Consider the following 24,793-nt stretch of genomic DNA (forward strand, 5'->3'; position numbering starts at 1 on the left):
CGCTATGTCTGACATTTGGGGAAGTGGCTCTTATTTCTGTTGTAAATTATAGTGTACACACATAGAGCAAATTGTATTCAGTTTAAAGAATGTTTTGACAGTACTTTTATCTGCATTTCATGTCTTCTTTTCTAGCTTTCTAAAACTGTTACAGATGCAGTGCGTTATTACCAGAAATGTGTACTGTACGCACAAATCACATTTCTTGTTTTCCTTGTCTTCTGCTATCTTCTCATTTCCTCTTTTAATGTTTTTTTTTGTCTTCCCTCTTAGTCTTCAGTTTCTTCTTTTACTTAAATAAAACCTTGAAAATGATGGTTGAAATCTTCAAAGGGTGTAGTGTGCAGTCCTATCATGAATTGTGCTGTTACCTTTAAAAGAAGGCATAGGAGAAGGAAGAGTACCAAGTGCCATTTATCCCTTCATGCCACACATCTTGGTTCGTCACCTCTTGTCTGTTTTGTTGTCGTTATTTTTGTTTTTAATTGAATTCCAGCCACAATTTGGACACTTCATTCTGAAGCTCTTAGGAGCATGACATATTACTGTCTGGTTTGTTTGTTGTCTTGATCATTTTCACATAGGTAATGAATAAAAAGGGTTTCATGCTTTTAGCTGCTACCATAGTGCAGGCGTTTAGTTTCCAGGGCATGGGTCTGTAAAGTGTTGAGCCCTTTATGTCTAACACATGCTGTTTGAGAGTGCACCAGTAAAGCCAAACTGAAATCTTCTGGTATTACTCAAAAGTAACAACTGCTTTGATTACAAGGTAACCCGTACAACATGTAAAAATACAGCTAAAGGATCTCGATTACAGTGTGGTTTACTTACATCATTGTGATATTTAGGAAGAAACCTACATATTTAAGACTGCAGACATTTCAAAGCAAATAGAAATCTGTACAGCTCTCAGTTGAAATTGGTAGATTTCAGGAGTTCAGTTAATATAATTGTGTAGCTTACTTGTTTCTTCTCCTGAACCCATCTTCTGCCTTGTACTCTTAGACACACACACACACACACACACATACACACACAATCTATATGGAGTATTTTAAATGTTTATAGGGATGCTTCTTTTGCAATTAACAAAATTAAATTTCTGTCTATTTTTTTTTTCTTGGCCTGAATGCTGCTGCCCTATTTGAAATAAATGTTGCCTATTTATAGAATCACCAAGGTTGGAAGAGACCCACAGGATGAACCCAGTCCAACCGTCCACCAATCACCAGTAGTTCTCACAAGACCATGTCCTTAAATATGACGTCCAAACATTCCTTGAGCACCTTCAGATTCAGTGACTCCACCACCTCCCTGGGCAACCCATTCCTCTGCCTGGTCAATCTTTCAGATAAGGAGTATTTCCTAATGTCCATCCTGAGCTTCCCCTGGCTCAGCTTGAAGCCATTCCCTCTAGTTTTGCCACCAGTTACACAAGAGAAGAGGCTGATCCCCAGGTCACTACAACCTCCCTTCAGGTAGTTATAGAGAGAATGAGGTCTCTCCTGAGCCTCCTCTTCTCCAGACTGAACAATCCCAACTCGCTTAGCCACTCTTCATATGGCCTGTGCTCCAAACCTCTCACCAGCTTTGTTGCCCTGCTTTGAACACGCTCCATGGCCTCGATGTCTTTCTTGCAGTGAGGGGCCCAAAACTGGACACAGTTCTCGAGATTAGGCCTCACCAGTGCTGAGTACAGGGGGACAATCACTTCCCTGTCCCTGTTGGCAGGCACTGTTTCTGATACTTAGAGGTACTGTAAACACTATATTTCCTGCATCTAAGCAGAATATCATGTCTGCTGTACCTGATATAAATAGGACTTGCTGAGTTGTCATTTTTCTTCAAGTCTTACAGTGATTTCTGTGTCATTGCATTGTTTTGCTGGTTAATAACAATTACAAATGAGTATGGAAATGTATGGCAAACATCAGTTGTTGTTTTGTTTCTTTATTCTTTTTCCTTAATTCTGACACATTTGAGATGCTATTAAGAAGAAAATATATAGCTTGTATATGCATATGATTGAAACAACACTTTGCATCAGAAATCAGTGGCAGTACTTAGGTTGACTATGAGCCATGAAGGCGGTGTAAGATGTCCAGAACAGACAACAAACACTTGTGTGATCAGTTGACACATTTCTTTCAGAACCTATGCTTCCTGCTTGACTGCTTTCATCATCACTTTCATTGCTGTGGGCATGCCACAGACTCATTCTCCAAGCAGTTTTAAGACTTAAGGAAAGGAATTTACTTGTGTGTGGGTTCTGTGTATGGGTGCAGTATGTTTAGAGAATGTTAATCATATTTTCCTTTTTTGTTTTGTTTTTCAGGACAGGTTAAAGTGTTCAGGGCCCTATATACATTTGAGCCCAGAACGGTAAGTATATCTAGGGGCTGGGGAGACTTATTTTTAAACTTATCCATAATGCTTACGTAATTATGACAAGGTTGAACTATCAGATTTGTTGTTTCAATGAAAAAGTCTTTGATGGATACTCATTCTTAAATATGACTTTTCTTCCAGAGGCCACAAGGTTAATTTTGAACTGTGCTGTTAAACTGGGACCAGCCAAGAAAGGGGAAGAAGTTAACAAACATAGGATATATTTCACTGCTTTTGTTGCACAGTGCTCAGTTGGAAAAGCTACAGCCTGTCTTAAGCATTCAGGAAGATCAAAAATATAAAAGGTTAGCTGCAGGCAACTCAAACTACAGTCTTAAGTCGAAGTACAGACTGTTAGACAGTTATCCCATTTCTGTAGAATCAGAGGTGTTAATAATTTAAAAGAAATTAGAGGTGTCAATATGCTCTACTTTTTATAGGTGCTTATTTTGTCTAAGTACACGTATTCGTATTTCTATTTACCTTTATTTATTTATTTTTAAGCCAGATGAACTGTACTTTGAAGAAGGTGACATCATTTACATCTCAGACATGGTGAGTCTGACATATCCCATACACATACAGCTAAATGCTTCTGAGATGCAGTATATCCCTTTTAAACTCTTCTCCCCTTTCTCTCCAGAGTGATACAAATTGGTGGAAAGGAACTTGCAAAGGGAGAACTGGATTAATTCCAAGCAACTATGGTAATGTCTAGAATATTTTCCTTTGGTAAGATTATTTACAGTCAAAGGGAGTGGTTATATGAAGATTACTGATATGTTTACTTTCAGAAACTGATAAAAATGCTGGCATTTAACAGTACTCTACCAGAGTATTTCAGATTATTTCTACAGTATCACTTAACACCAAGCATCAGCAGCATACAAGCTGAGAGTTTTCCATGTGTTTTTTTTTTGTTTTTTTTTTCTGGATGTGCTTGTGAGAACAGACACTCTTAGCTGGGAGAGGAAAAACAGTTAAATATAGAGGAGAGTTCTACAGGGTGCACACAAAGCTCATAGCTTTACATTCTTTGTATCTGTAATGATTGGATTCTTATTTTTAAGATTTTTCTCATCAGCAGTATCATATTTGTTCAGCCTGTATGTTGTTTTATTCTAAGTAAATGTAATGATAGTCATGCAGAGCCTTCAGTGGCTTGGAGATCAAGAAGTCTGATGCAGCATGGGGTGGCTTCTTACCAAGCTAATCAATAAATCGATGCTCAAATTGTTAAGTAAGCTGTGTATATGGACAGGGAGCTAAAGCAGATTGTAAGCAACTTTGTAGATATGCTCTGGAAGTTGTTGTGTTGTTGTTGTTTGTTTGTTTTTTCTCCTCACTGTTCTGTTTGCCATCATTTGTTGCTTTGTTTTTCAGCCTCAGAAAATTCTGCTTTGACAGAATTGTAATTGCTTTTTCACATCTAACTAAAATCACTTTGAAAAGCCACCAGTGCAGTTAACACAATTCTTTAAAGCCCTCCACGGAAATGTGGGCAGAGTAGCCATGTCCATGAGACGGATTGCATCATAACTGTTAGTATTTTGGTAACAGTGTGGTTTCTTTGTCTTTCCCTTTCTTCACCAGGAGACATAATGGTAGCAGCGCTATTTTTCCCTGCCCTGAAGGAGAAATACTTAGAGATATGAGTGGTGGCCCATAGTGCAATTGCTTTGACCCTGGCATGCAATTTCATTTTTAGAAAAACATTGTTATGTTCTGGACCAACTGGCTGTGCTCTTGCCATCTGCTAGAGCAGTTGCTGTTATATAAGATAATTATTTAAATATGCTTACCTGTGTTCATTTTTCCTTTGGATGTGTGCTATATTTAAACCAACTGCTATTTCTATCTGTGTTTCTACTGTGATCATTTTGGAAAACTTGTGCTGAAAAATTATCTGAGCAACATTTAGCTTCTGTCAGCATCGGTGAGACTGTATCTGGAATACTGTCTGTGGTTCTGGGCTTTGCCATACAAGAGTGACATGGACATGCTGGCAAGTGTCCAGTTAAGGGCCATGAAAACAATTAATGGACTCCACACAATGGGGAAGGGCTTAAGGAGCAAAGACTTCACTTAGAGAAGGTTCAGGTAGGACCTTATTAATATATATGAAGACCTGGAATCAGGGTGCAAAGAAGATGGAACTGGGTATTTTACAGTGGTGCCTAGTGCCAGGGCACAGACATGAGGTTCCCTTTGAACATCAGGAAGCACTTCTTTAGTGCGTGGGTAATAGCATTGGTACAGGTTGCCCTACAAGGTTGTAGTCTCTTCCTTGGAAATCTTCAACAGCTGCTTGAACATGGGCCTGGGCACCCTGCTCTGAGTCACCCAGCTTGAGCTGGAAGGTTGAACCAAGTGACTTACAGAGGCTGGTTCCAACCTCAAGCAATCAGTGATTTTTCAGGCCAGAGAGGTGTGTGTGCATTTGCAAAAATGTAACGTGTAAGAAGTCTGTGCAAAAACTAAAAATGAAAAATACCAGGAATACGTCTTCTTTAAACAAAAGACTCCTTCATTGGCTATGGCAGTAAGACAGCCTAGATTTAGTCTTAATTAAACATTGCTACCTTCTTGGTGAAATTCTGTGTTCCTCTGCAATCTTTTTGAGAAAAGTGGAGACAAACATGGAAGTACTTAGGCTCTTCTGGGGTCTTGTGCTCCATCTGCTGGGCTTGAAGGAACATGTTTTAAGACACTGAATACAAAAGCAGGTGAAGCCAGAATCAAATATTATCTGCCTTTAAAATATTTATTACTCTACTTTCAATGGTTTTATAAGAACAGAATTGTTTCTAGATTTCTGCAAGGCTACTAGTACTAATGTTTTGTGGTACAAGCACTATTCAGTGTCACTGGTGCATTTTACTTGTTTGATGGCTGTCTTTTCTGGAACCAGCTTCTTTGGCTGTGTATTAACTAGAGGGAATGGCCTCAGGTCATGCCAGGAGGGGATACAGGTTGTACATTAGGAAAAATCTCTGAAAGAGTGGCTGTGTGCTGCAGTGAGCTGCCCAGAGAGGTGGTGGAGTCGCTGTTCCTGGAGGTATTCAAGAATGTTGTACTTAGGGACATGGTTTAGTGGGGAATACTGATGATAGGTGGATGGTTGGATTGGATGATCTTGGAGGTCTTTTCCAACCTTGGTGATTCTGTGATTCTGTGTATTATGATTCTGTTCGCTGTTAGCGCAAATCTGAAATATTGGAATCTAACGTATATTTTATTTTACTTGCAGCTAGAGGCAGAAATGTGAAATGTAATTGCAAGAAAAGGTCTGGATAGGTCATGATTGTCCTTAGTGTTCTGTTTTTGGTAGTTAAAGTATGTTTTGTTTGCCTGCTTTGCACCTGGTTGTAATAGCAGTTTGGTCTGAGAAACCTGCTCTCATGTTGTCCCTATTTAATAAACTGTAGAGCAGGAGTTTGGAGAGCCTATTCATCTCAGATTCTACAGTCATACTTGCTTGAGCCCTTGCTAATTACAGACATTTCTACCTAAAAAGATTTAAAGATTTGTAAAATGGAGTTACCAAATCACAGCCTGACTTCCAAATGTGGAAAATGTGAAACTAGTGGGTGCTTTGGAGATGAAGGAAAAATCTACTGAAACCCAAACTTCCACTGTATTCCTTGTTGAAGCAGTTTTGATCCTCAGATCTCCTGTAAGTTTTCCAGAGAAAATAAAAACCTCTGTAAAATAAATTGTAATGCTATTGACAATGGGTTTTCTTAGCTACCCTCTAGATAATGCTTGCAAATAATTATCTCACAACTACAGATGGCAATCTATAGGTTGAAAGCCTAGCTGCATGCAGCTGCTTAAGAACATCTTATAACTGTAGAAAGGCATGTAACAGCTGAGGCAGAATATTACCAAATTCCCAGTGACCTGCAGCTGCTGTTTGAAGTTTTTACAGGCTATTCTTTGAATTGCTTTTCCATACACAATAAATTGAATTTTATCTGACTAGTCTAGGCCCATCCAGCTTGCAAGCTGCATGTGGCTTGGTACAGCTCACAGTGCAGCTATCATGCTTTGTCTTGACAGGCTGCCCCAAGTGCACACGCATTGCTTGGAAACAGTCAAACCACTGATGTGTGGTCAGCCCTGCCAGGTTTGGAACCAAGACACAGAGAGGGCAGAGTGCTGAATCTGTCTCTTGTTCCCACCACATGCAGTGAGCCACATCACGTGTATTATGCATGGCACGTGCTTGTGCTACATGCATTTCTTGTTGGGAAAAATGCTGTGATTTCAATTGCCTCATTGCATCTCAGAAGAAAGCAAAACCCAGTAAAATAAACATTTTGAATGAAGGAAGAGTGTTTGTCAGTCCATACTTTGTTGAGTACTTTTTTGTCAAGACAAATGCTATAGCACTATGCTTATTTTGTAAGGAAACTGTTGGCTTTCAAAGATTACAATTTGGAAAGACATTATCTGCAGAAACCTGCTGCCAAATTCAATGCATATTGAGGAATGCGTTGTAAAGAAGTGGTGGAACAGGAAGTGGCTGCCATCTCAACAGTAGCTTTTTAAGAAAATTAAGACTGTTACAAAAGCTATTTACATGGTACCAAATCTGGCTGCAAAACAATGAAAACCTCACTGATGGTGAGTTTTATTGAGCAATGTTTGGAAAAGTGTGTCAGATACAATGTGTCCAGAAATAGAACCAGATTTTTCTAAAATCAGTTTGATTTACCAGTAGCCAGGTGGACTGAAGAAATAGGAACATCTATGAAAATTCAAAGAGCAAAACTGCTAATTTTGAATTCTGCGTTTTGGTGATAGGTAAAAGCGCTGGTGCTACATATGTGGCTGAACTTGCTGTTTTCGTTAGAGGCGTTGTTGATGAATATAATGTCACTGAATAAATGGTTTCTTTGGTGCCATTAAAAGACTCAACTAAATCTCCTTATTTGTATGAAGCAGTAAAAACTACATTAAAGCAATTTTCTTGAACCCTTGTTAACAGGGCTAGTATAGCTACCAATATTGCCTTGACAGTGGTTGGCAGAAAAGTAGTAATTTAGTAGATTAATAGTAGATGATGCAGTTGCCACTGGCAGCTCAGGTTGGATGAAATGTCATCACGTCACACGTCTAGAGGATTTGTTTGAAAGCTTTAAAAATGGATAATGCCTTACATATCATCTTCAAACCTGTGGATTTCATAAAGTCCAGTGGACTGAAGTGTGGTCACTTCAGGATAGAAGTATGGATGCTGATTGTCAGGATATCATTTACCTTTCTGAAGGAAGGTGGCTAAGTTGGGGTAAAATTCTGGAACATTTTGTGATTTGGAAAATGAAATGAAGTCATTTATGGAATCAAAAGGAAATCTTGTGCCTGAACTTGAAGATGAAGAAGGTCTCATTGAGTTGGCATTTTTGATGGATTTGACCACTCATTTAAACAAATTCAACATGCATTTTCAATGTGAAAATCACCTTACCTGTTTCTAATGGTTACAGTGTTCAAAATGAAACATAAATTATGGCAAAATCAGATTATGGCAAATAAATTCATGCATTTTGATGTGTTGGTTAAACATGGGCCCATGAACAGTGAAAAATATGCAGCCTTGCTTTCAGTTTTGATAAAGCGATTTTAGCATAAGCTTCAAGATCAAGTTCAAGATAAGATTCAAGATAAGTATTTCAAGATTTTCAAGATAAATTTTCTTGAATATTTGCAACTCCATTTTCAGTTGATATAAATACGTTGCCTGCGCATTTTCAAATGGAATGCATATAGTTGCAGTCAGACATTCAAGTTAAAGAAAAATTTGAACATGTCTCTTTACTAGACTTCTATAAGACCTGCCTTAATAGAGAAAAATGTCTTGTGCTTCACAATCTCACCTTGTTCACATCATCACTTCTTGGCAATGTATTCGTTTGTGAACAACTGTTTTCAAGGATGAATTGCGGGAAGAGTAATATTTCTTCAGAACTATCTGATGAATGTCGCAAGAGCTCACTGAGAACTGCAACCACTTCCATTGAACCAGACACTGATGCTTTAGTTTCATGAAAGCAAGGTCAAATGTCTCACTAGTTTCATGTTTTTGTTGTTGTTTTTTGTTTTAATAGCGTATATTTATGTACTAACATACATAAATAACAAAACTTTAGATATATATGTATTATTCTATTATAGAATAATAGAATAATAGAAAAATATAATAGAATAATACAAATATATATATATAAAGTTTTGTTATTTATGTACGTTAGTTCTGTTAAATGGTTTGTATGTGGCCAAGTTCCTCTTCACTCAGTGCAGCCTGGACAAGCCAAAGGCTTGGACACCCATGGACTAGACTTATCACTCACAAGTCTCTGTTCACATTCACATTGAATATGCATTATTGGCTATTGCAAAAATAAGAAAAAGCCCTATTTCAGACTTAGTAGAATTTGTTATCTGTTTCATTTCAGTGGCAGAACAAGCTGAGTCTATTGATAACCCCCTGCATGAAGCTGCCAAGCGAGGTAAGCATGATTTGGATTTCAGTTGTGTAATGCTAATGATGAAAGGCAGTTCATTTCGCGCTAAAATAATAAATATAAAATAATTGACGACCTGAATGAGTGCAATTGAGTGCAAGCTAAGTAAGTTTGCAGATGACACCAAGTTGGGAGGTGGTGTTGATCTGCCCAAGGGTAGGGAGGCCCTCCAAAAGGATCTGGGTAGGCTGAATTGCTGGGCTGAGGTTAATGGGATGCGGTTCAGCAAGGCCAAGTGCCGGGTCCTGCACTTTGGCCACAATACCCCATGCAGCACTATAGGCTTGGAGCTGAGTGGCTGGATGATTATGAAGAGGAAAGGGACCTGGGGGTGTTGGTCGATGCTCGGCTGAACATTAGCCGACAGTGTGTCCAGGTGGCCAAGAAGGCCAACAGCATCCTGGCCTATATAAGAAATAGTATGGCCAGCAGGAGCAGAGAAATGATCATCCCTCTGTACTCAGCTCTGGTGAGGCCGCATCTCTAGTATTGTGTTCAGTTTTGGGCTCCTCACTACAAGAAAGACATTGAGGCCCTGGAACGTGTTCAGAGAAGGGCAACAAAATTTGTGAGGGGTATGGAGCACAGGTCTTATGAGGAGCGGCTCAGAGAGCTGGGATTGTTTAGCCTGGAGAAGAGGAGCTCGGGGGAGACCTCATTGCACTTTACAACTTCCTGAGGGGAGGTTGCGATGAGGAGGAGCTTGGTCTCTTCTGCCAGGCAACAGACAGGACTGGAGGAAATGGCCACAAGTTGTATCAGATGAGGTTTAGACTGGACATAAGAAGGAACTTTTTCTCTCAGAGAGTGGTCAGGCATTGGAATAGCCTGCCCAGGGAGGCGGTGGAGTCACCATCACTGGCAGTGTTCAAGAAGCATCTGGATAGGGAGCTAGGAGATATGGTTCAGGGGTTTTCTGTAGGTATGGTGGAGGGAGGATCGTTGGGCTAGATGATTTTATAGGTCCTTTCCAACCTTGTGATTCTGTGATATTTTGGATGAGGATATTTTGTCTGTTCTTTTTGCCTGGCGTTTTTACCTAATTAATTAGTGAAGCAATGCAGCTTTCAGAAGCTGGTTTACAGCCTGATAGAATTGCCATTAAATAAGGTATGATTGTATGCACAGCAAAAATGGCTGATGTTATCCATTTAATGATACAGGTACCTGAAGATCTCTTGAGAATGGAAGAAGAAATGTTTGTTAGGAACTAAACTGATTGCTTTGCAAATTGCAACTGTTGCTGATAATTTTTTCACCTTGTTTGTTCATAGAACAGAGAGAACTGAGTGCTTTCAACTATTCTGTTAACTTTTTAAAGAACAGAAATAAGTAGAATGGAATTGTTTTTTCAGGCAACCTAAGTTGGTTGAGAGAGTGTCTGGATAACCGAGTTGGAGTCAATGGCTTAGACAAAGCTGGAAATACAGCTCTCTATTGGGCATGCCATGGAGGCCACAAAGGTATGAAATAATTAGTTTAAAACAACTGAGCCCTGATTTTCTTGATTTGTTTGCTAGACGCATTGCTAAAGCCACTGTACTGAATAATAAAGCCAGGATTTTCTTATGCTACTTTGTGGGTTTTTTTTAAGAGTTAAAGTGAAGTTCAGATCTGTCAAATTCTATGTATATTGTTACTGCTATTGAAGGGGTCATTCCAATCACTGTAACTGTTAGAAGCAGAGTGGTAAGAACAGACCAAAAAAGAGTGCTGTATATTTTGTTGTAGTGTTTCATGGTGACTAATGGTTGTTTTTTTCATTGTTTTCTGGCTGCTAGATATTTTCATTAGCTGATTGAATCTTTCTTTCATTGAGTCTTAACTAAGATCTATATCCTGTATGCAAATAAGCACAATTTGTTTCCACCAAACTCATATTCTTCTGTGTTTTCTGCAGATATAGTGGATGTTCTGTTTACCCAAGCAAACCTAGAGCTGAACCAGCAGGTAGGACGCTTACACTAAAGATGTGTTGCTATTCATCTGTGGTACAAGCCAGAAGATTTTTTTTTTGCTGTGTTTTAATCCTGTTGCTTTTCCCTCTAACTCCACAGAACAAATTGGGAGACACAGCTTTGCATGCTGCTGCATGGAAAGGTTATGCAGATATTGTAGAGATGCTGCTGGCAAAGGGTAAAGATCTTCACCAAGATTTCAACAATCTCTATGGCAGACTAGCTTCCTGATTGTTTATAAATGTGTGTCCTTTAAACTCCTTTCCTGTAACTCAAGTACAGTCCCTAGCCAGCTTACCTGCCTGATTTTATAAGCTTTGCAGAAAATTCTGGCAGCTGTTTTGAGAAATAGACATTGCATCTGCTCCAGATAAATTTTATTCTGCTTTATAGACAAAATTAGGAACTTAACCCAGAACAGCAGTTCCATTTACTTCCTGAAACAGAAGTAACAACAGCCAACAATTTCCCCAACCAAAAGTAGCTTATGGAAGAACATCCTTAGCTTTTAGAATGCTTCAGATCAGTCCAAAGATGATATTTCCTTGTCCATTACTCTAAGCTGTTTTACCCACGCTACAGAAAATCTTCTCATTATACCATTGCTTAAGATGTACCTGGATGATAAGTCACGATGGGAATTTTCTGTTATAAAGGGGCAAGAACAGATCTGAAGAACAATGAGAAGAAACTGGCTTTAGACATGGCAACCAATGCAGCTTGTGCTTCACTTCTTAAGAAGAAACAGACTGCAGGTATTTCTGATTTTTCTTCCAATAAGTTTTTCATCTTTATAGGACACTTACAATTTAAACTAAATATCAATATGTTGATAGTTGTAATATCTGCTTTGGAGATACACGGGATAAGAGTTGGTTTGGCAGGGTTTATCTGAATGGGATAGTTCAGCAGAGCTATGATAGAGGCCTGCAAAATGCCACCTTTTGTCAGCAAGAGTCAGAGTTTGTTGTAGAAACAGTAAGGGCTATTCAGAAGAAAAGCAAGGATGGAAACAAACTAGCTTCCTTTAAGAGCACTATGCCATAAGAAACAGGGTATGAGAGTGAAACAGTATGGAATGTGCCTTCTTAATCACACCTGTTACTCCAAACTAAGCCAATGTCAACAGAAATTTGTCTTTTGTTTTCTTTTTGCTCCTTAAATTTCATATTCCCGTATTTCACCAAGTTGACTCTCCAATAGAGAGATAAGGAAAGAATGCTTATGGTTTATTTATCAGAATAGTCTCACTGTCTCCCACTTGTGTTCATCATTTCTAATAGCACACCTAATCCCTTTTAATAGTTTAAAAACAAATAAACAAACAGGAAACAACAACAAAGCCCAAAAAACTTTTAGGAGATACAAGGCCACTTTAAAAAGCTGAACAAGGTCTGAATTGTTTAGTGTCATATAAGCGATGTTACATATGTCTTTCAGAAGACTGAAATAGGGTTGGAAATCCTAGGTGAACTGAGATGAAAAATAACCTAACAACACATATCCAGGGGGATACTGTACCACTGTATGGAAGGAATGATAACTTAAGGTATACTAACTTGTGTGTAAATGATGGAACAGCTGAAGGGAGCTTTAGAAGGCTGATGATGAGTTGCGGTGAAAATAGCAACCATTTTTTTTTTTTTATAGCAAGAGGTAATACCAGGATTTACTAGAAAATGCTGACAAAATTGACATCAGTTTTGAGTTGAAAGAGAGCAATTGTAACTAGGAGCAAGTTTTCCTCAGTTTTGATACAAATATTTTTTCTAATGATAGCTAATCCTGTTAGGAGCACTGACTTCATTTTTTCCTGTTTGTTAGAAACACGTCTGACATGGGAGTATTCTCAGTTCAAATGTCCAAAATTATTGTATTAATGTTTTGTTTCCTGGCTGTAGAAATACTACCTACTTCTGTTGCATTTGCATCACTCTTTAGTTATTTTTGTTTCATAGCTGACTAGTTTTTAATCCTTTGTACTTCTGCTGGCATCTCTGATGCTCTCACACTGTGTTTTCAAAATTGCCTTATTGTGAGAGCTGATGTCAGGTTTAACTGCAGTTCCAGTTTAGCTTCCTTACTTTTCTCTCTCTCTTAGTTTAGGCTTTTGTAATCTGACACCACTGATCCATGTATTTTTCTTTTATTTTATATTATCGTAGCCATTTGTATTAATTATTTTTTTTTCTGTGACTCTTGATTCTACATTTCAGCATTTCAAGCATCTGTCAGTTTGGAAAAGGATCTGTAGTAGTACTTTACATGTCCCCATTTTCAAATCTTTCCCTGTTCAGATACAGCTTATATCGCAGTCCGTCTGAAAATATTTTGCTTGCTCTTTGAAAGGCTATTTTACCACCACTCAAATGTACAGTTTTGTGTTTTGTGTATAAACACACACATTCCTGTGTCATAACTGTTGAAGTATATTCTAAGAAATGAGATCTAAGATACACTTAGAAATAACAAACAGGAAAAAAAAAAATGTGGAAGGAGGAGACAATAGATGCAGTGTGTTCAGTTTTGAGTTGAAAATGGCAGCCAACTAAGCATTTGGAAGAAAACTGTGGGGGCTCATCTGTCTACTTGGGCATCCTTTTGTTTGCACTTTGAAGACAATACATTCAGAATATAAAATTAGTGGCAGCTCTGCTGTACATCTCCTAAGGAGCCAGAAGATGGCTCCTGAGAGTCACTGAGAGCAGACTAAATCTAAGAGATGTGAGGCCTGGCTTAGTCACTGGATGTAGAACTGGGGCGTCACTGCAGGCCTTGCTGAATTACTCCGTGTTTGAGATCCAGATCTTCAGCCTCAACATCCATATAATGTTTGCATGGACTCAGATGTGAATGATCCAAATAATTTGTTACAAGTTTTTACAGCTCTTATATACCTTCTCAAGTTCTCTAGCTTTCCCATTCACTCGTACAACTCTCCCATCCACTTTTACATGTCAGCAGAGCATTCCGCAAACACTCTTCAACCATTCATGCCAGTCAGAGCCATGAGCCATTCTTCTTTCTAGAGGTGTCCTTGGTTTTTATGCTGTTTGTCTTGCTCCACAGCTGCTGCTCTGTACAGTCCTTCTTGTATTCCCACAGAGCTAACATGACTAAATGACACAGGGATCAGTTTTCTCATATACTAACTGTCAAGCACTGCAAATTGGTGGGGGGGTTGTTTTGTTTTGTAGTTGTCTTCGAGGCTTTGTCTAATTTTTGTCTCAGACTAAAAGAAAGCTTTGTTTCTTTCCAGGTACAGCTCGAACATTAAGTAATGCAGAGGAATACCTTGATGATGAAGATTCTGATTAGCTTTCTTCATTCAGCCTAGAGAACTACAACTTATGTTCTTATTTCATTCCCAAAGCGTATCTTTACAGCTGTAAAATTATCTTACTTAGAGTATTGCAGTCTTCCAATTTAGCATATAAATGAGAACAAAATAATGCTTTCCAAAGTAATAAGCTTCATGCATATCAGAAGGTGCCACATTTTAGATCAGAGTTCCTTTGGAATTATCTGACAGGGGATGTGTGGCATAGCCTTACCTCTCTTATCTGTTGAATGGACAGAGGAACAGTCTTCCAAATGCACAGTTTTCATCTCAGACCTTCCCAGCAAGTGCCTTGCATCTCTGGAATAATACTCTTCAAACTTAAAAGTTCCCTCTGGGACAGCAGAACACCCGTGCTAACATTCCCCAAAGCTAATGCAGGAATAGGTTCCTTTGTGCAGATAAAACAGAGTCCATCAGGCATGAATGGAGATGCTGCTGTACAGAGTGACCGTATTCTGCCCAAATGGAGCCAGCAAGACAGCATACAATTTTATAGGTTTGAATATTTTTATTTTTTTTCCTGTCCCTCTAAATATAAGGGGTAGGAAGATCAAGATCTGCCCCTGGATGCTCTTTCCTTTGTACTGTTATGGGCCCTATTCCTGAAATGTAAACTCAGGTGTAATAATTGCTTACGTCAGTTTTGCTTGAGAAATACACTTAATTTTCAACTTAGTGACGTGACTGTTTTGCTGTTTGAAGTGCATTTTGTTGAAACTGTTTGTAATGAAAGGAAGACTGAATATTTTTTCTATTTATCCTGCCTACAATTTGTTTACTGATCTCTTGCTTTTATTTTTTAAGTGTTCTTATATATATTTTGTCCTAAATTACCTCAAAGCTTAAGTGTTTTTGAAGGAATGAGGGAAGATGTATATTGAATATACTACAGGTATCTTCCTGAGAGGTATCTGAATAAACATTTTTTTTAAAAGTATGGTTTCTTCCTGTGAATTAAAAGAGGGCCAGGATTGAGCCACTTTCAAGATTTTCTGTAGAATTTAATAAATACTAATTTAAGATTGTTCAAATAGCTGCAGTCAAAGACTGCACCATACTGAGGGGTATTTCTTTGCCCTGATGGGAAGGGAGTGTGGCATGTATTTGCAATACAGCCTAGCTTTGAAAATTTGCTGCTAACTTCCCTGTTAGCAGCTTTGACAGATTCATTCCAAGACCACAGAGTCTGTGTCACTTCGAGGCAACAACAAAAGGAGTGAAAGATGGGGGATAAAAGAAAATCACTGTATTTTAGATTTTAAAAGTAGTCTAGAGCACTAAAATTACTGTTCTAAGATATATTGAAGCAGATATTCATATCATTATCCTAGAACGAAAAAAATACAGGTAAGGGTTTTCAAATGAACACATGCCAAAGAAAGCTGCATTAGACTGACCAGAACACTGTAAGGCTGAGACATTGTTCAAATAGTGATCTATGAATAGTTTCCTCTGCAGAAGAGTTAAAGCGTTTCAGTTCTAAACTGTTGAAGTGTTAAAACATGTTCCAGCCATGGGAAATACTGTGGTTCATCTGAAAAGCAATACTTCATTTTTTTGTGATCTTGGAATTGAAAATTCTAGAGGAGAAGAAGAAAAAGCCACCAAGCTTTCCTATCTCAGCTTTCATTAGAATAATTATTGAGTAGGACTCGATAGGCAGAAACTGTCCTGGTTCACATTTTATCAGCTGGTAATTTTTGCTAGCTCATTTGGTAATTTTTGCTAGCTCATTTGCAGCACAGGCCTCCTGTTTGGCTGGATGCTGTTGATTGACATACAATGGCACAATGCAAGCAGAGACATGTAAAGAGGGAGAAGGAAGAAGTTTCCTGTGTCTGTATAATGTGTCTTCTTTCTGCATAAATGAAGTTCACGAGGTTAAAATTCCTGCGTCATGGAGAGGGTGGCATTTTATGTTAACTTAAATCTGATGTCTTCTTTTACTTTTCATCCTGAAAGTTAACTGTGGGATTTGATTTCAAGTTTGTGTGTTGTACTCATGTCTTTAGATTTAACTACTGCCGGAAGACTGGCTTGTTCACCTGCAGCAATATCTGGGTGCTGCAGGGGAAGGCTGATGTCAGAAATACAAGGTGGATCTGCCCAAATGCTGCCTTTGTAAAGTCCTTACTGGAGTGTCCTGAGGGAGAGATAGGTCCAAAGGCAGTTAATGCTGTAACACATTTTTTCAACTAAAGTTCCTGCTAATTTTTTTAGAACTTCATTTTTCTCATGCAACTGTCTGCTCATCTTGTGAAATAAAACTCACTGTGAAAATAAATGATTTCTTGTCTACATAGCAGTTTTCATATATATAAAGATATATTTTAAAAAGAAAAACTGATATAGTTAGAAGTTACAGCCAGAGTGAAATGCTACAGTGTCGTACCATTTATACAAACCTACTTTCTGCCCTTAGTTTTCTCCGAAGTGTCACTGCAGGTACACGGATAAGTATAAGAGTCTTTCTGAGGAGGGCCAGCTGCAGGTCTGTAAAATAATAGTGGCAAAATGATAGTTGCCAAGCTCCTAGTTCCACATTCGAATGCTTTCCTGTAAATTGCGCATGCCTTTCTGTTGAAAAGTGGCTGAGTCTCAGTTTGAAATGCTGTGCTGTCCAGGGATAGGGATTTCTGATTTATGTGGGGCTTCTTTAAACCCATAAATTTTCACCAACAATCAAATGCTTGATCCTGTTTTTCCATATGCCCTGTTTTCTGTAGTTATTTAAACTGTCCTTTACTAGTTCTTACACAATCACTCCATGCGGATAATTTTCAAGTTACTACAGTATTTTACTGTGACAAAACCCACTTTAACACTGAAATGACCATTTGCCTGAAATGTAATTTGGTTAAAAGAACTGAGGTGACATGAAATGTTTAAACTTAATTAGTCCACTGTCTTAACACCGTCTGCAGTTTAGGACCTTCCCTCTTTCTTGAATTCCAGTTTGTGAAGACAGCTTGATGCTTCCTGTGCTTAAGTTTTATACCAAGGGAAAAAGACTGCTTGAAGTAAAGTGGCCTCCCAGTCATTTGGTTACATGATATTCGGTCAGATATTTTTGAGCATGCAGCCTATGTCCACAAGTTAAAGATTTCAGTTGTTTTCTAATGAAGCCATTGAAATCTGTGACAGGAACAACTTTATGAGGTACCATAGTGCAACCTCTCCAGGAAAGCTGCTACTCTACCCACATATGAATCTCAGCGGTCTTCCTTTGGGTGAGCTCACACAAGTCTGAACTCTGCTAGAAGACACACTTTGTGAGACAGCCTTCAAATGACAGGTGAACGTAAAAAGCTGTGGTCCAGCTAAAACCAATCCTCTCCGTTACAGAAGGTGGGTGGTTTCCTATTGTCCCAAGCAACTTAAATATCGTAGGCTGAGGGAGCCTGTGGCAAAAGTCTTCAAACTTAGCTCTTCTACATTCATGGAGTTCATGTAGTTATGAAAGAGTCTATAACTTACCCCACTGCCTTGTGGGGAAGTTTTCAACAAAGCCCTGAAGAAAACTTGGGAGGATTTTTTCTTAATAGCAATTATCAAGCCATTTCTCTACTTACAACTATGGGTGTATTGGAAAAATAATCTGTATCTGTTCTCTGCCGTCACCTGGGAGCTTTTTTCTTATTGTTTGTTTGGAATGTCTTATATTCCTTAGCATGAAAATTGGTATTTCTTCTTCTCTCTGAAGGCTTAACTTAAAGGAGTGTAATGAGTTTTAACATGAAGCTGGCTTGAAGATTTTAGAGTACCACGAGGAAACTGGACATTTAAAAGTTAATCATATTTCTGGTTGTTGATCTGATTGATCATCTGAATTGAGTGTTTGTAAATGAGTGAAGATACATCGGAAGTAGAAGGCTTGAAGCTCAAAACAGAACTATTTTTGTCTTCTTGATTTGTGTACTACATATCTTTGTTCACAGTTTTGTTACAGTCACCTCTACTTGACTTCGTGTCTACAACAAGATCTTAAACTGATATTAATCCTCAGCGTTTTCTGGAGATGTTCAACATAAATTATATTCTCGAAATTTACAATTACTTTTCAAGTATATTCTGTGTTCAGCAGACTCCTTTAGCACAGGTACACAGTGTCAGTTATCTACTTGAGACTATTTACTGAAGATTTTCACTTTGTCGTAGAATTATAGTCATAGAATGGTTTGGGTTGGAAGGAACCTTTAAGATGATTTGGTTCCAACCCCCCAGCTATAGGTAGTGGCACCTCCCTCCAGACCAGGTTGCGCAAAGCACCATCAAACCTGGCCTTCCATATTTCCAGGGTGGGATCATTCACAACCTCTGTGAGCAACCCGTTCCAGTGTCTCATCACTCTCAAAGTACAAAATGTCTTCCTGTTATCTGTCTTCTACTCTCTTCCAGTTTAAAACCATTTCTTCTTGTCGTGTTGCTACATGCCCTTATAAGTCCCTCCCCAGCTTTCCTGTAGGCTCTCTTCAGACACTGGAAGGCCACTATAAGGTCCCCCCACAGCCTTCTCTAAGCTGAAGAGTCCTTGTAGAGGAGGTGCTCCAGCCCTCTGATCATCTTTGAGACTCTCCTCTGGACCTGCTCCAACAACTCTATGTTCTTCTTGTGTTGGGGGCCCCAGAACTGGATGCAGTACTCCAGGTAGGATCTCATGAAAGCAGAATAGAGGGGCAGAAACACCTCCCTCAACCTGCTGGTCTCACTTCTCTTGATGCAACCCAGAATACGGTTGGCCTTCTGGGCTGCAAACACACATTGCTGGCTCATGCTGAATCTTTCATCAACCAACACTCTCAAATACTTCTCCTCAGGGCTGCTCTCAAGCCATTGAGATGTTGTGCAGGACAGTATCAAATGGTTTGCACCAGTCCAGGTAGAGGACATTAGTTGCTCTTCCTTTATCCACTGATGCTGTAACTTCATTATGAAAGGCCAATGAGTTTGTTAGGCATGACTTTCCCTTGGTGACACCATATTGACTCCCACCAGTCACCTTGTATTTACTTTCCATGTGCCCATGGGAAATTCCATGTAGGGCTTTCAGGGTGATCTGCTACATGATCTTGCCAGGCACAGAAGCAAGACTGACTGGCCTGAGGTTTGCTATGCCTTCTTTTTTTTCCCTTCCTGAAAACTAAGATTGTGTTTCCCTTTTTCCAGTCAATGGGAACTTCACCACACTACCATGACCCTTCAAATATGATGGATAGCAGCTTGGCAGTTTCAACTGCCAGTTCTCTCACAATACATGGATGAATCTCATAAGTAAGGAGTTGTGCACCTTCACATTCTGTAGATGATCACAAACCTGATTTTCACTTACAGCAGTTAGATTTTCAGTCTCTGAGTTCTCTTTCTGCAGCTTCAGCAGTGTGGCTAGAGCCCTTGACAGTGAAGACTGAGACAAGGAAGTCACTGAGCACTGAAGTTTTTTCCACATCCCTTGTGACTAGGTCTCCAGTTTTCTTCTGGAGAGGGCTCAGAGCTCCCCTGGTCTTCCTTCTGTCACTGATACACTTACAGAATTTCTTCCTATTGCCTTTTATGTCCCTGTCTAGATTTAATTCTGTCTGGGTTTTAGTTTTGCTAATTTTATTCCTGGCTTCTTGAACAGCCTTGTAGTCCTTTCAGGTAACCCTTTCCTGCTTCCACTCCCCATAGACTTTCTTTTTGAGCTTAAGTAAGTCCAGGAGCTACTTGTTGATTCATGGAGGCCTCCTGGCATGCCTTTGTTTTTCTCAGGATGCTCTGTTTCTGGTCTTGGAGACCAACTTTCTTGGGCCTTTCTTCCGTTCAGGGCTTTATCCCATAACACTCAGAAGAGACAGAAGTTTGTTCTCCTGAAGTGCAGAGTAGCAAGCTTGTTGCACATTCTCTTTGACAACCTAAGAATTTTGAACTCCACAATTTCTTGATCACTGCAGCCACGGCTGCCCTTGAGCCTCACATTATTAACCAGCCTTGTTGGTGGGGATGAGGTCCAGCATAGCACCTTTTCTCATGGGTTCCTGTACCATGTGGAAGAGGAAGCTATCATCAACACAGTCTAGGAATCTCTTTTATTTCTGGTTCACTGCTGTGTTGTCCCTCCAACAGATATCAAGGTGTCTGACTTCCACCATGAGGGCCACATTTTGTGCCTGTGAAGCTGCTCCTATGCGTTTATAGCTGGCCCTATCTGCTTGGCCTTCCTGACCATGTGGCCTATAGCAGACTCCCACTACAAAGTCTCCTTCCCTGACTTTAACCCTAACCCATAAACACTGTATCTATCTTTTCAGGTAATTTCCCTCATGTAGGTAAAGTCATGGCACATTTCACATAATCAGAAACTCATGAGGAATAGTACGTTTCTTTCTCAGTCTATCAATTTTTAACTTCTCTACAGAAGTTAACTTAGGTTTTTTCCCCAGGATTTCTATTTCTAGCTATTTTTGTAGAAAAACCCACAGAGATCTAACGTCCTGCTGCCTAGCTGTAGGCTTAAAACAGAAAAGGAACAAAGGAACAAAAATTATGTCAGGACTACTTGCAGTTATGCTAAAAGCAACATTATTGCAAACATTTTGTTAATGAAAAGGTTGAATAGCAGGTATTACGTATGTTGGAAACTTGCAGAGATTGCTTGGGCTTAGAGGACTGCATCTAATCAGAGAAGGTGGCCAATTCAGTTTCAGTTCTTTAAGTACTCTTAAGAAAGAAACTCTACATGGAGCCAAATTTCATGCAGCTAAACAACTTCCTTTTCAAGTTCACTTATCTTGAATTATCTTGCCATGTCTGCTGAAGTAATTCAAACATTTCCAGCATCGGTTTGAAGGAGAGGATGTAAACTGTCAGTCCTCAGAGATCTTTCTACTGATGAGAAACTATTTGCATTTGTTCAGACTTTGCAATGGTTTGAGTTTTTAAATAATTACTGTCTGACTCAAGAAGGTTTTTATACAAGAGAAAGTAGATAGCAAAGCTCTGGTGATGCTTATCACAGAATTACAGAATTATCAAGGAGTCAATTCCACTCTGTAGCATGGAGTCCTTTACTCCTTAAGGAGGAGTCCTTTCCATTGAAATTCCCAGGTTGTATTAGACAGATAGATCTTCAGCAAGGCTTCTTTAATTCCATTGTTCCAGTATTACTTGTATTATATTAGGGAAATTCTAGTTCAGCATCCTGTTACCATTTTAAGAGATGCTGCATTTTAAGCTTAGCTGCTAATTAGCTAATCTTTGTTACTTCGAAGTCTTCCTAGTGACACCAATTTCCTAGAACCTGACTGTTGTTATTCTTTGCATTTCGCTCTAGTACTTTAAAATTTAAATCAGATGCGATATTCTTGTGCTGGTTTTAGCTTTCCAGCTGTCTGAACTGGACAACCTGCTGAAGAACACTGTAACCTTATCTCTGTGACCAGACTAATATAAGCCAGGAATATGCTCTTCCAGCCTAAAAGGCTGATATTCTTGGCTGCCTCAGGAAGAGTCTTGCCAGCAGGCCAAGGAAGGTGATTCTTCCCTCAGTGCTGGGTGAGAGAATGGCTGGAGTGCTGGTTCCTCTTCTAGGCTCCACAGTACAAGAGAGACAATAATGTGCTGGAGAGAGTAGTTTGAAGGGCCAAAGAGATTATGACAAGACTGGAACATCTTTACTATGAACAAGAAGCTGGAGTTGGAGAAGAGGAGGCTCCCCCCGTATCAATGTCTGTAACTGTCTGATGAGATGATGTGAAGAGGATAGAGCAAAGCTCTCTTCTGTGGTGCTCAGTACCAGCACAAGAGGATGTGGGCACAAACTGGAAAACAGGAGGCTCTTTCTCAGCACCGGGAAGTACTTCTGTACTGCTAGGATGACAGAGCACTGGCACAGGCTGCTCAAAGGACAGGGTTTCTCCTCCTTGGAGATCTTCAGAATTTACCTAAATATGGGCCTGGATACCTGGTTTTGGATGTTCCTGCTTCAGGGTTTGGACAAGAGGACTCAAAAGGCCCTGCCAGCCTCAACCAATTTGGCATTCTTCAACAATAAAGAGACTGATATATATATGCCAGCAGTATCTTGAAATTTAATAAATTTAAATGGAAAAAAAAAAAAAAAAAAAAAAAAAAAACCAAAATACAAACCCTGTAGCTTATGTACTTTATAAATCTAATCTTTCTGATGAACTGTGGTTTAGTAGAAACTCACCTGTCTTCCTAAATGTAAAAAAGGAAAGAGTTTGTACAGTAGGGTATCTTTCTGCATACGCACTGAGGTTCAACTGAGCAGGCAGCTGAGTACCACAGAGCTCACTTTCCCCAGGTGGTTTGGGGGGGAGAGAATCAGAAGGGTAAAAGTGAGATAACTCATGAGTGGAGATAAAAATACTTCAACTGGAAAGGCAAAATCTGCTTGTGCAAACAAAGCAAAATAAGAAAACAATTTGCAACTTCCTATCAGCAGGCAGATGTTCACCACTTCTGGGGAAGCAGGACTCACTGTGCATTACACTTTCTTGGGAAGACAAACACTGTCACTCCAAACATTCTCAACTCTTGCCCCCTCCTCCCCCTTGCCTTTTCTTCTCCAGCTTTTATTGCTGAGTGTGGTGCCATATGGTAAAGAAAAACCCTTTGGTCAGCTTGGGTCAGCTGTACTGGCTGTGTCCCCTCCCAGCTCCCAGGGCACCGTCAGCCCTTTGCTGACAGTGTGAGGAACTGAGAAACAACAACTGAAACATCCACATATTGTCACCACTGTTTCCATTGTAAATCCAAACTAGCACTGCATCATCTACAATGAAGTAAAGCAACTCTGTCCTATCTGAACGAGGGCAGTGAATGGTAGATACTTCAGCGTTATTACTAGTGTAATAACATTATTTTTATGTAAGTCCATGTCAGCAACATAAAAGTAGTGTATAAGTAAGTGGCTGTATAATTTAAGCATGTTCATATTTATGGCTTGATATGGAGCCTTAAAATGAAGCCGTTATTTGTCAAAACCTATTTCTTGGTTTCCAGGAAACATTTGCTTTGGCTTTACTTAAGAAAGCGGAATTTCAGAGTCTCACGTGAAAGAAGTGAAAAATGTTTTCTGCACATTTGGTGTTTTACATACCCAAAACTGTCATGACTTTTGTTAACAACAATATTTGTCACACTGACTTCTATATTAGGACAAAAGCTGCCTTTTGCAAAGAAATTAATATCAGCTAAGCACTGAATGACTAGAAGAAGCCATTTAGAGTATCTTTCAAAGAAGCTGTCACTTCTGTGAAAGACAGTTTGTCACAGATGCTGCTAAGTTTGCTCCCATGTATGTGATTTTTTTTTCTTTCTTTCTTTTTTTTTTTTTTTAATCATTTTAATTTTATTTTAGATGCAGCTATATAAACTGATGATTTCCTGCACACTGTGTTCTGAAAACTGATCTTTCACACAGCTTGGTGGACCCAAGCGCATTGATTTCACTTCCACACCAAGTAGGCTTTTCTCATGAACATTGTGGTTTTCCTTCCTCGGTTCAAAGAGCAGAGCTGAATTCTTTTTGGCTTTCCATTTCATAAGTAAAACCTGTATAGACTTCACTACATGCTCTATGCAATTTTGTTTTCAGTGTTGACCAGATCCTAATCATTATACTATGCTGATGAATTTACTGTCTGCACAAGGTAGCTATGCAAACAGACTTTACAAAATCCATCTGTTTGCACACTCAAGAAAATTGAAGCTGAAGTGTTTTGCCTACTTTTTCTGTTTATGGTTAAGTGATGCAGACTAAGATAGCACAAAATAATATTTCCTCACTTTAAACTAAATTCTTGTCTTGAATTTTGCATAATTCTCTTCTGCAAAAAGGAATGTTACACTTACATGTTAAGGAAAAATGTCTAGTTTGTAAAAGAACATTCTGACTTTTTTTCCCATGATAAAAATACAGAGACTATTTTTCAGTGCTGATCAGTTTATTAAACATAATCATCTCAGCTTACATGAATGTGTAGCCTTCGTTTGAGGTAAAACTGGTTCAGTAGTTTATTTTCATTTCACTAATGAAATAAATGTTGCTTTGGCCTACTTGAGTATATCTATAAACCATAAGTGGATACAGAGCAGGAAGTATAACTCAGTGTATTAACTATCATGAGGCTTCCAGGATCAAAACAGAAATCTAGATGTGATCTGAATTCAGTTGTAGCATTTTGTTCTTCAAATAGTTTACCATGGAACTACATCCAGAAATTAGGATGAGGTCAGTCTGGGAGTCTGAGAGATCATCTGAAGGAAATTTTATGCCTGAATTAGCATAACATACTAGATTATTGTTAAAAGAGAAAAGATGAATGGACATTGTGCAAGAAACTCCTGCTTCAGGATGGTTTCTCTGTTGAAATATGAATGTGTATTTGAAGCAGCTTGTAGCGAGTGGACTAAAGCCCAGCTAAATTTGCAGTCCTTTCTCTACTTTTTCATGAAGTATACAACATTATATATAAATGACTTTCTTCTTAGCCCAGAGGATGAAGGAGAAAATAGAAAACTGTCAGGGAAGCACCAAGACATGTGTTGTTTGCATTTAAATATAGTTTTAT

The 24,793-nt window shown here is 39.0% G+C and overlaps 1 protein-coding gene across 1 annotated transcript in view; it reads left to right on the forward strand.

The window, feature by feature from the left end:
• Positions 1-16,896, forward strand: part of OSTF1 (osteoclast stimulating factor 1) — a 22,804-nt gene extending 5,908 nt beyond the window's left edge. The window contains exons 2-10 of the mRNA XM_072359716.1: positions 2,336-2,382; positions 2,893-2,943; positions 3,032-3,095; positions 8,850-8,903; positions 10,274-10,381; positions 10,819-10,868; positions 10,976-11,054; positions 11,533-11,631; positions 14,136-16,896. Of these exons, the coding sequence (XP_072215817.1) occupies positions 2,336-2,382; positions 2,893-2,943; positions 3,032-3,095; positions 8,850-8,903; positions 10,274-10,381; positions 10,819-10,868; positions 10,976-11,054; positions 11,533-11,631; positions 14,136-14,194 (611 nt within the window). The 3' untranslated portion in view covers positions 14,195-16,896. The remainder of the gene's footprint in view (positions 1-2,335; positions 2,383-2,892; positions 2,944-3,031; positions 3,096-8,849; positions 8,904-10,273; positions 10,382-10,818; positions 10,869-10,975; positions 11,055-11,532; positions 11,632-14,135) is intronic.
• Positions 16,897-24,793: the final 7,897 nt, after the last annotated feature.

The sequence above is a fragment of the Excalfactoria chinensis genome, chromosome Z (genome assembly GCF_039878825.1).
Source record: "Excalfactoria chinensis isolate bCotChi1 chromosome Z, bCotChi1.hap2, whole genome shotgun sequence".
NCBI lineage: Eukaryota > Metazoa > Chordata > Aves > Galliformes > Phasianidae > Excalfactoria > Excalfactoria chinensis.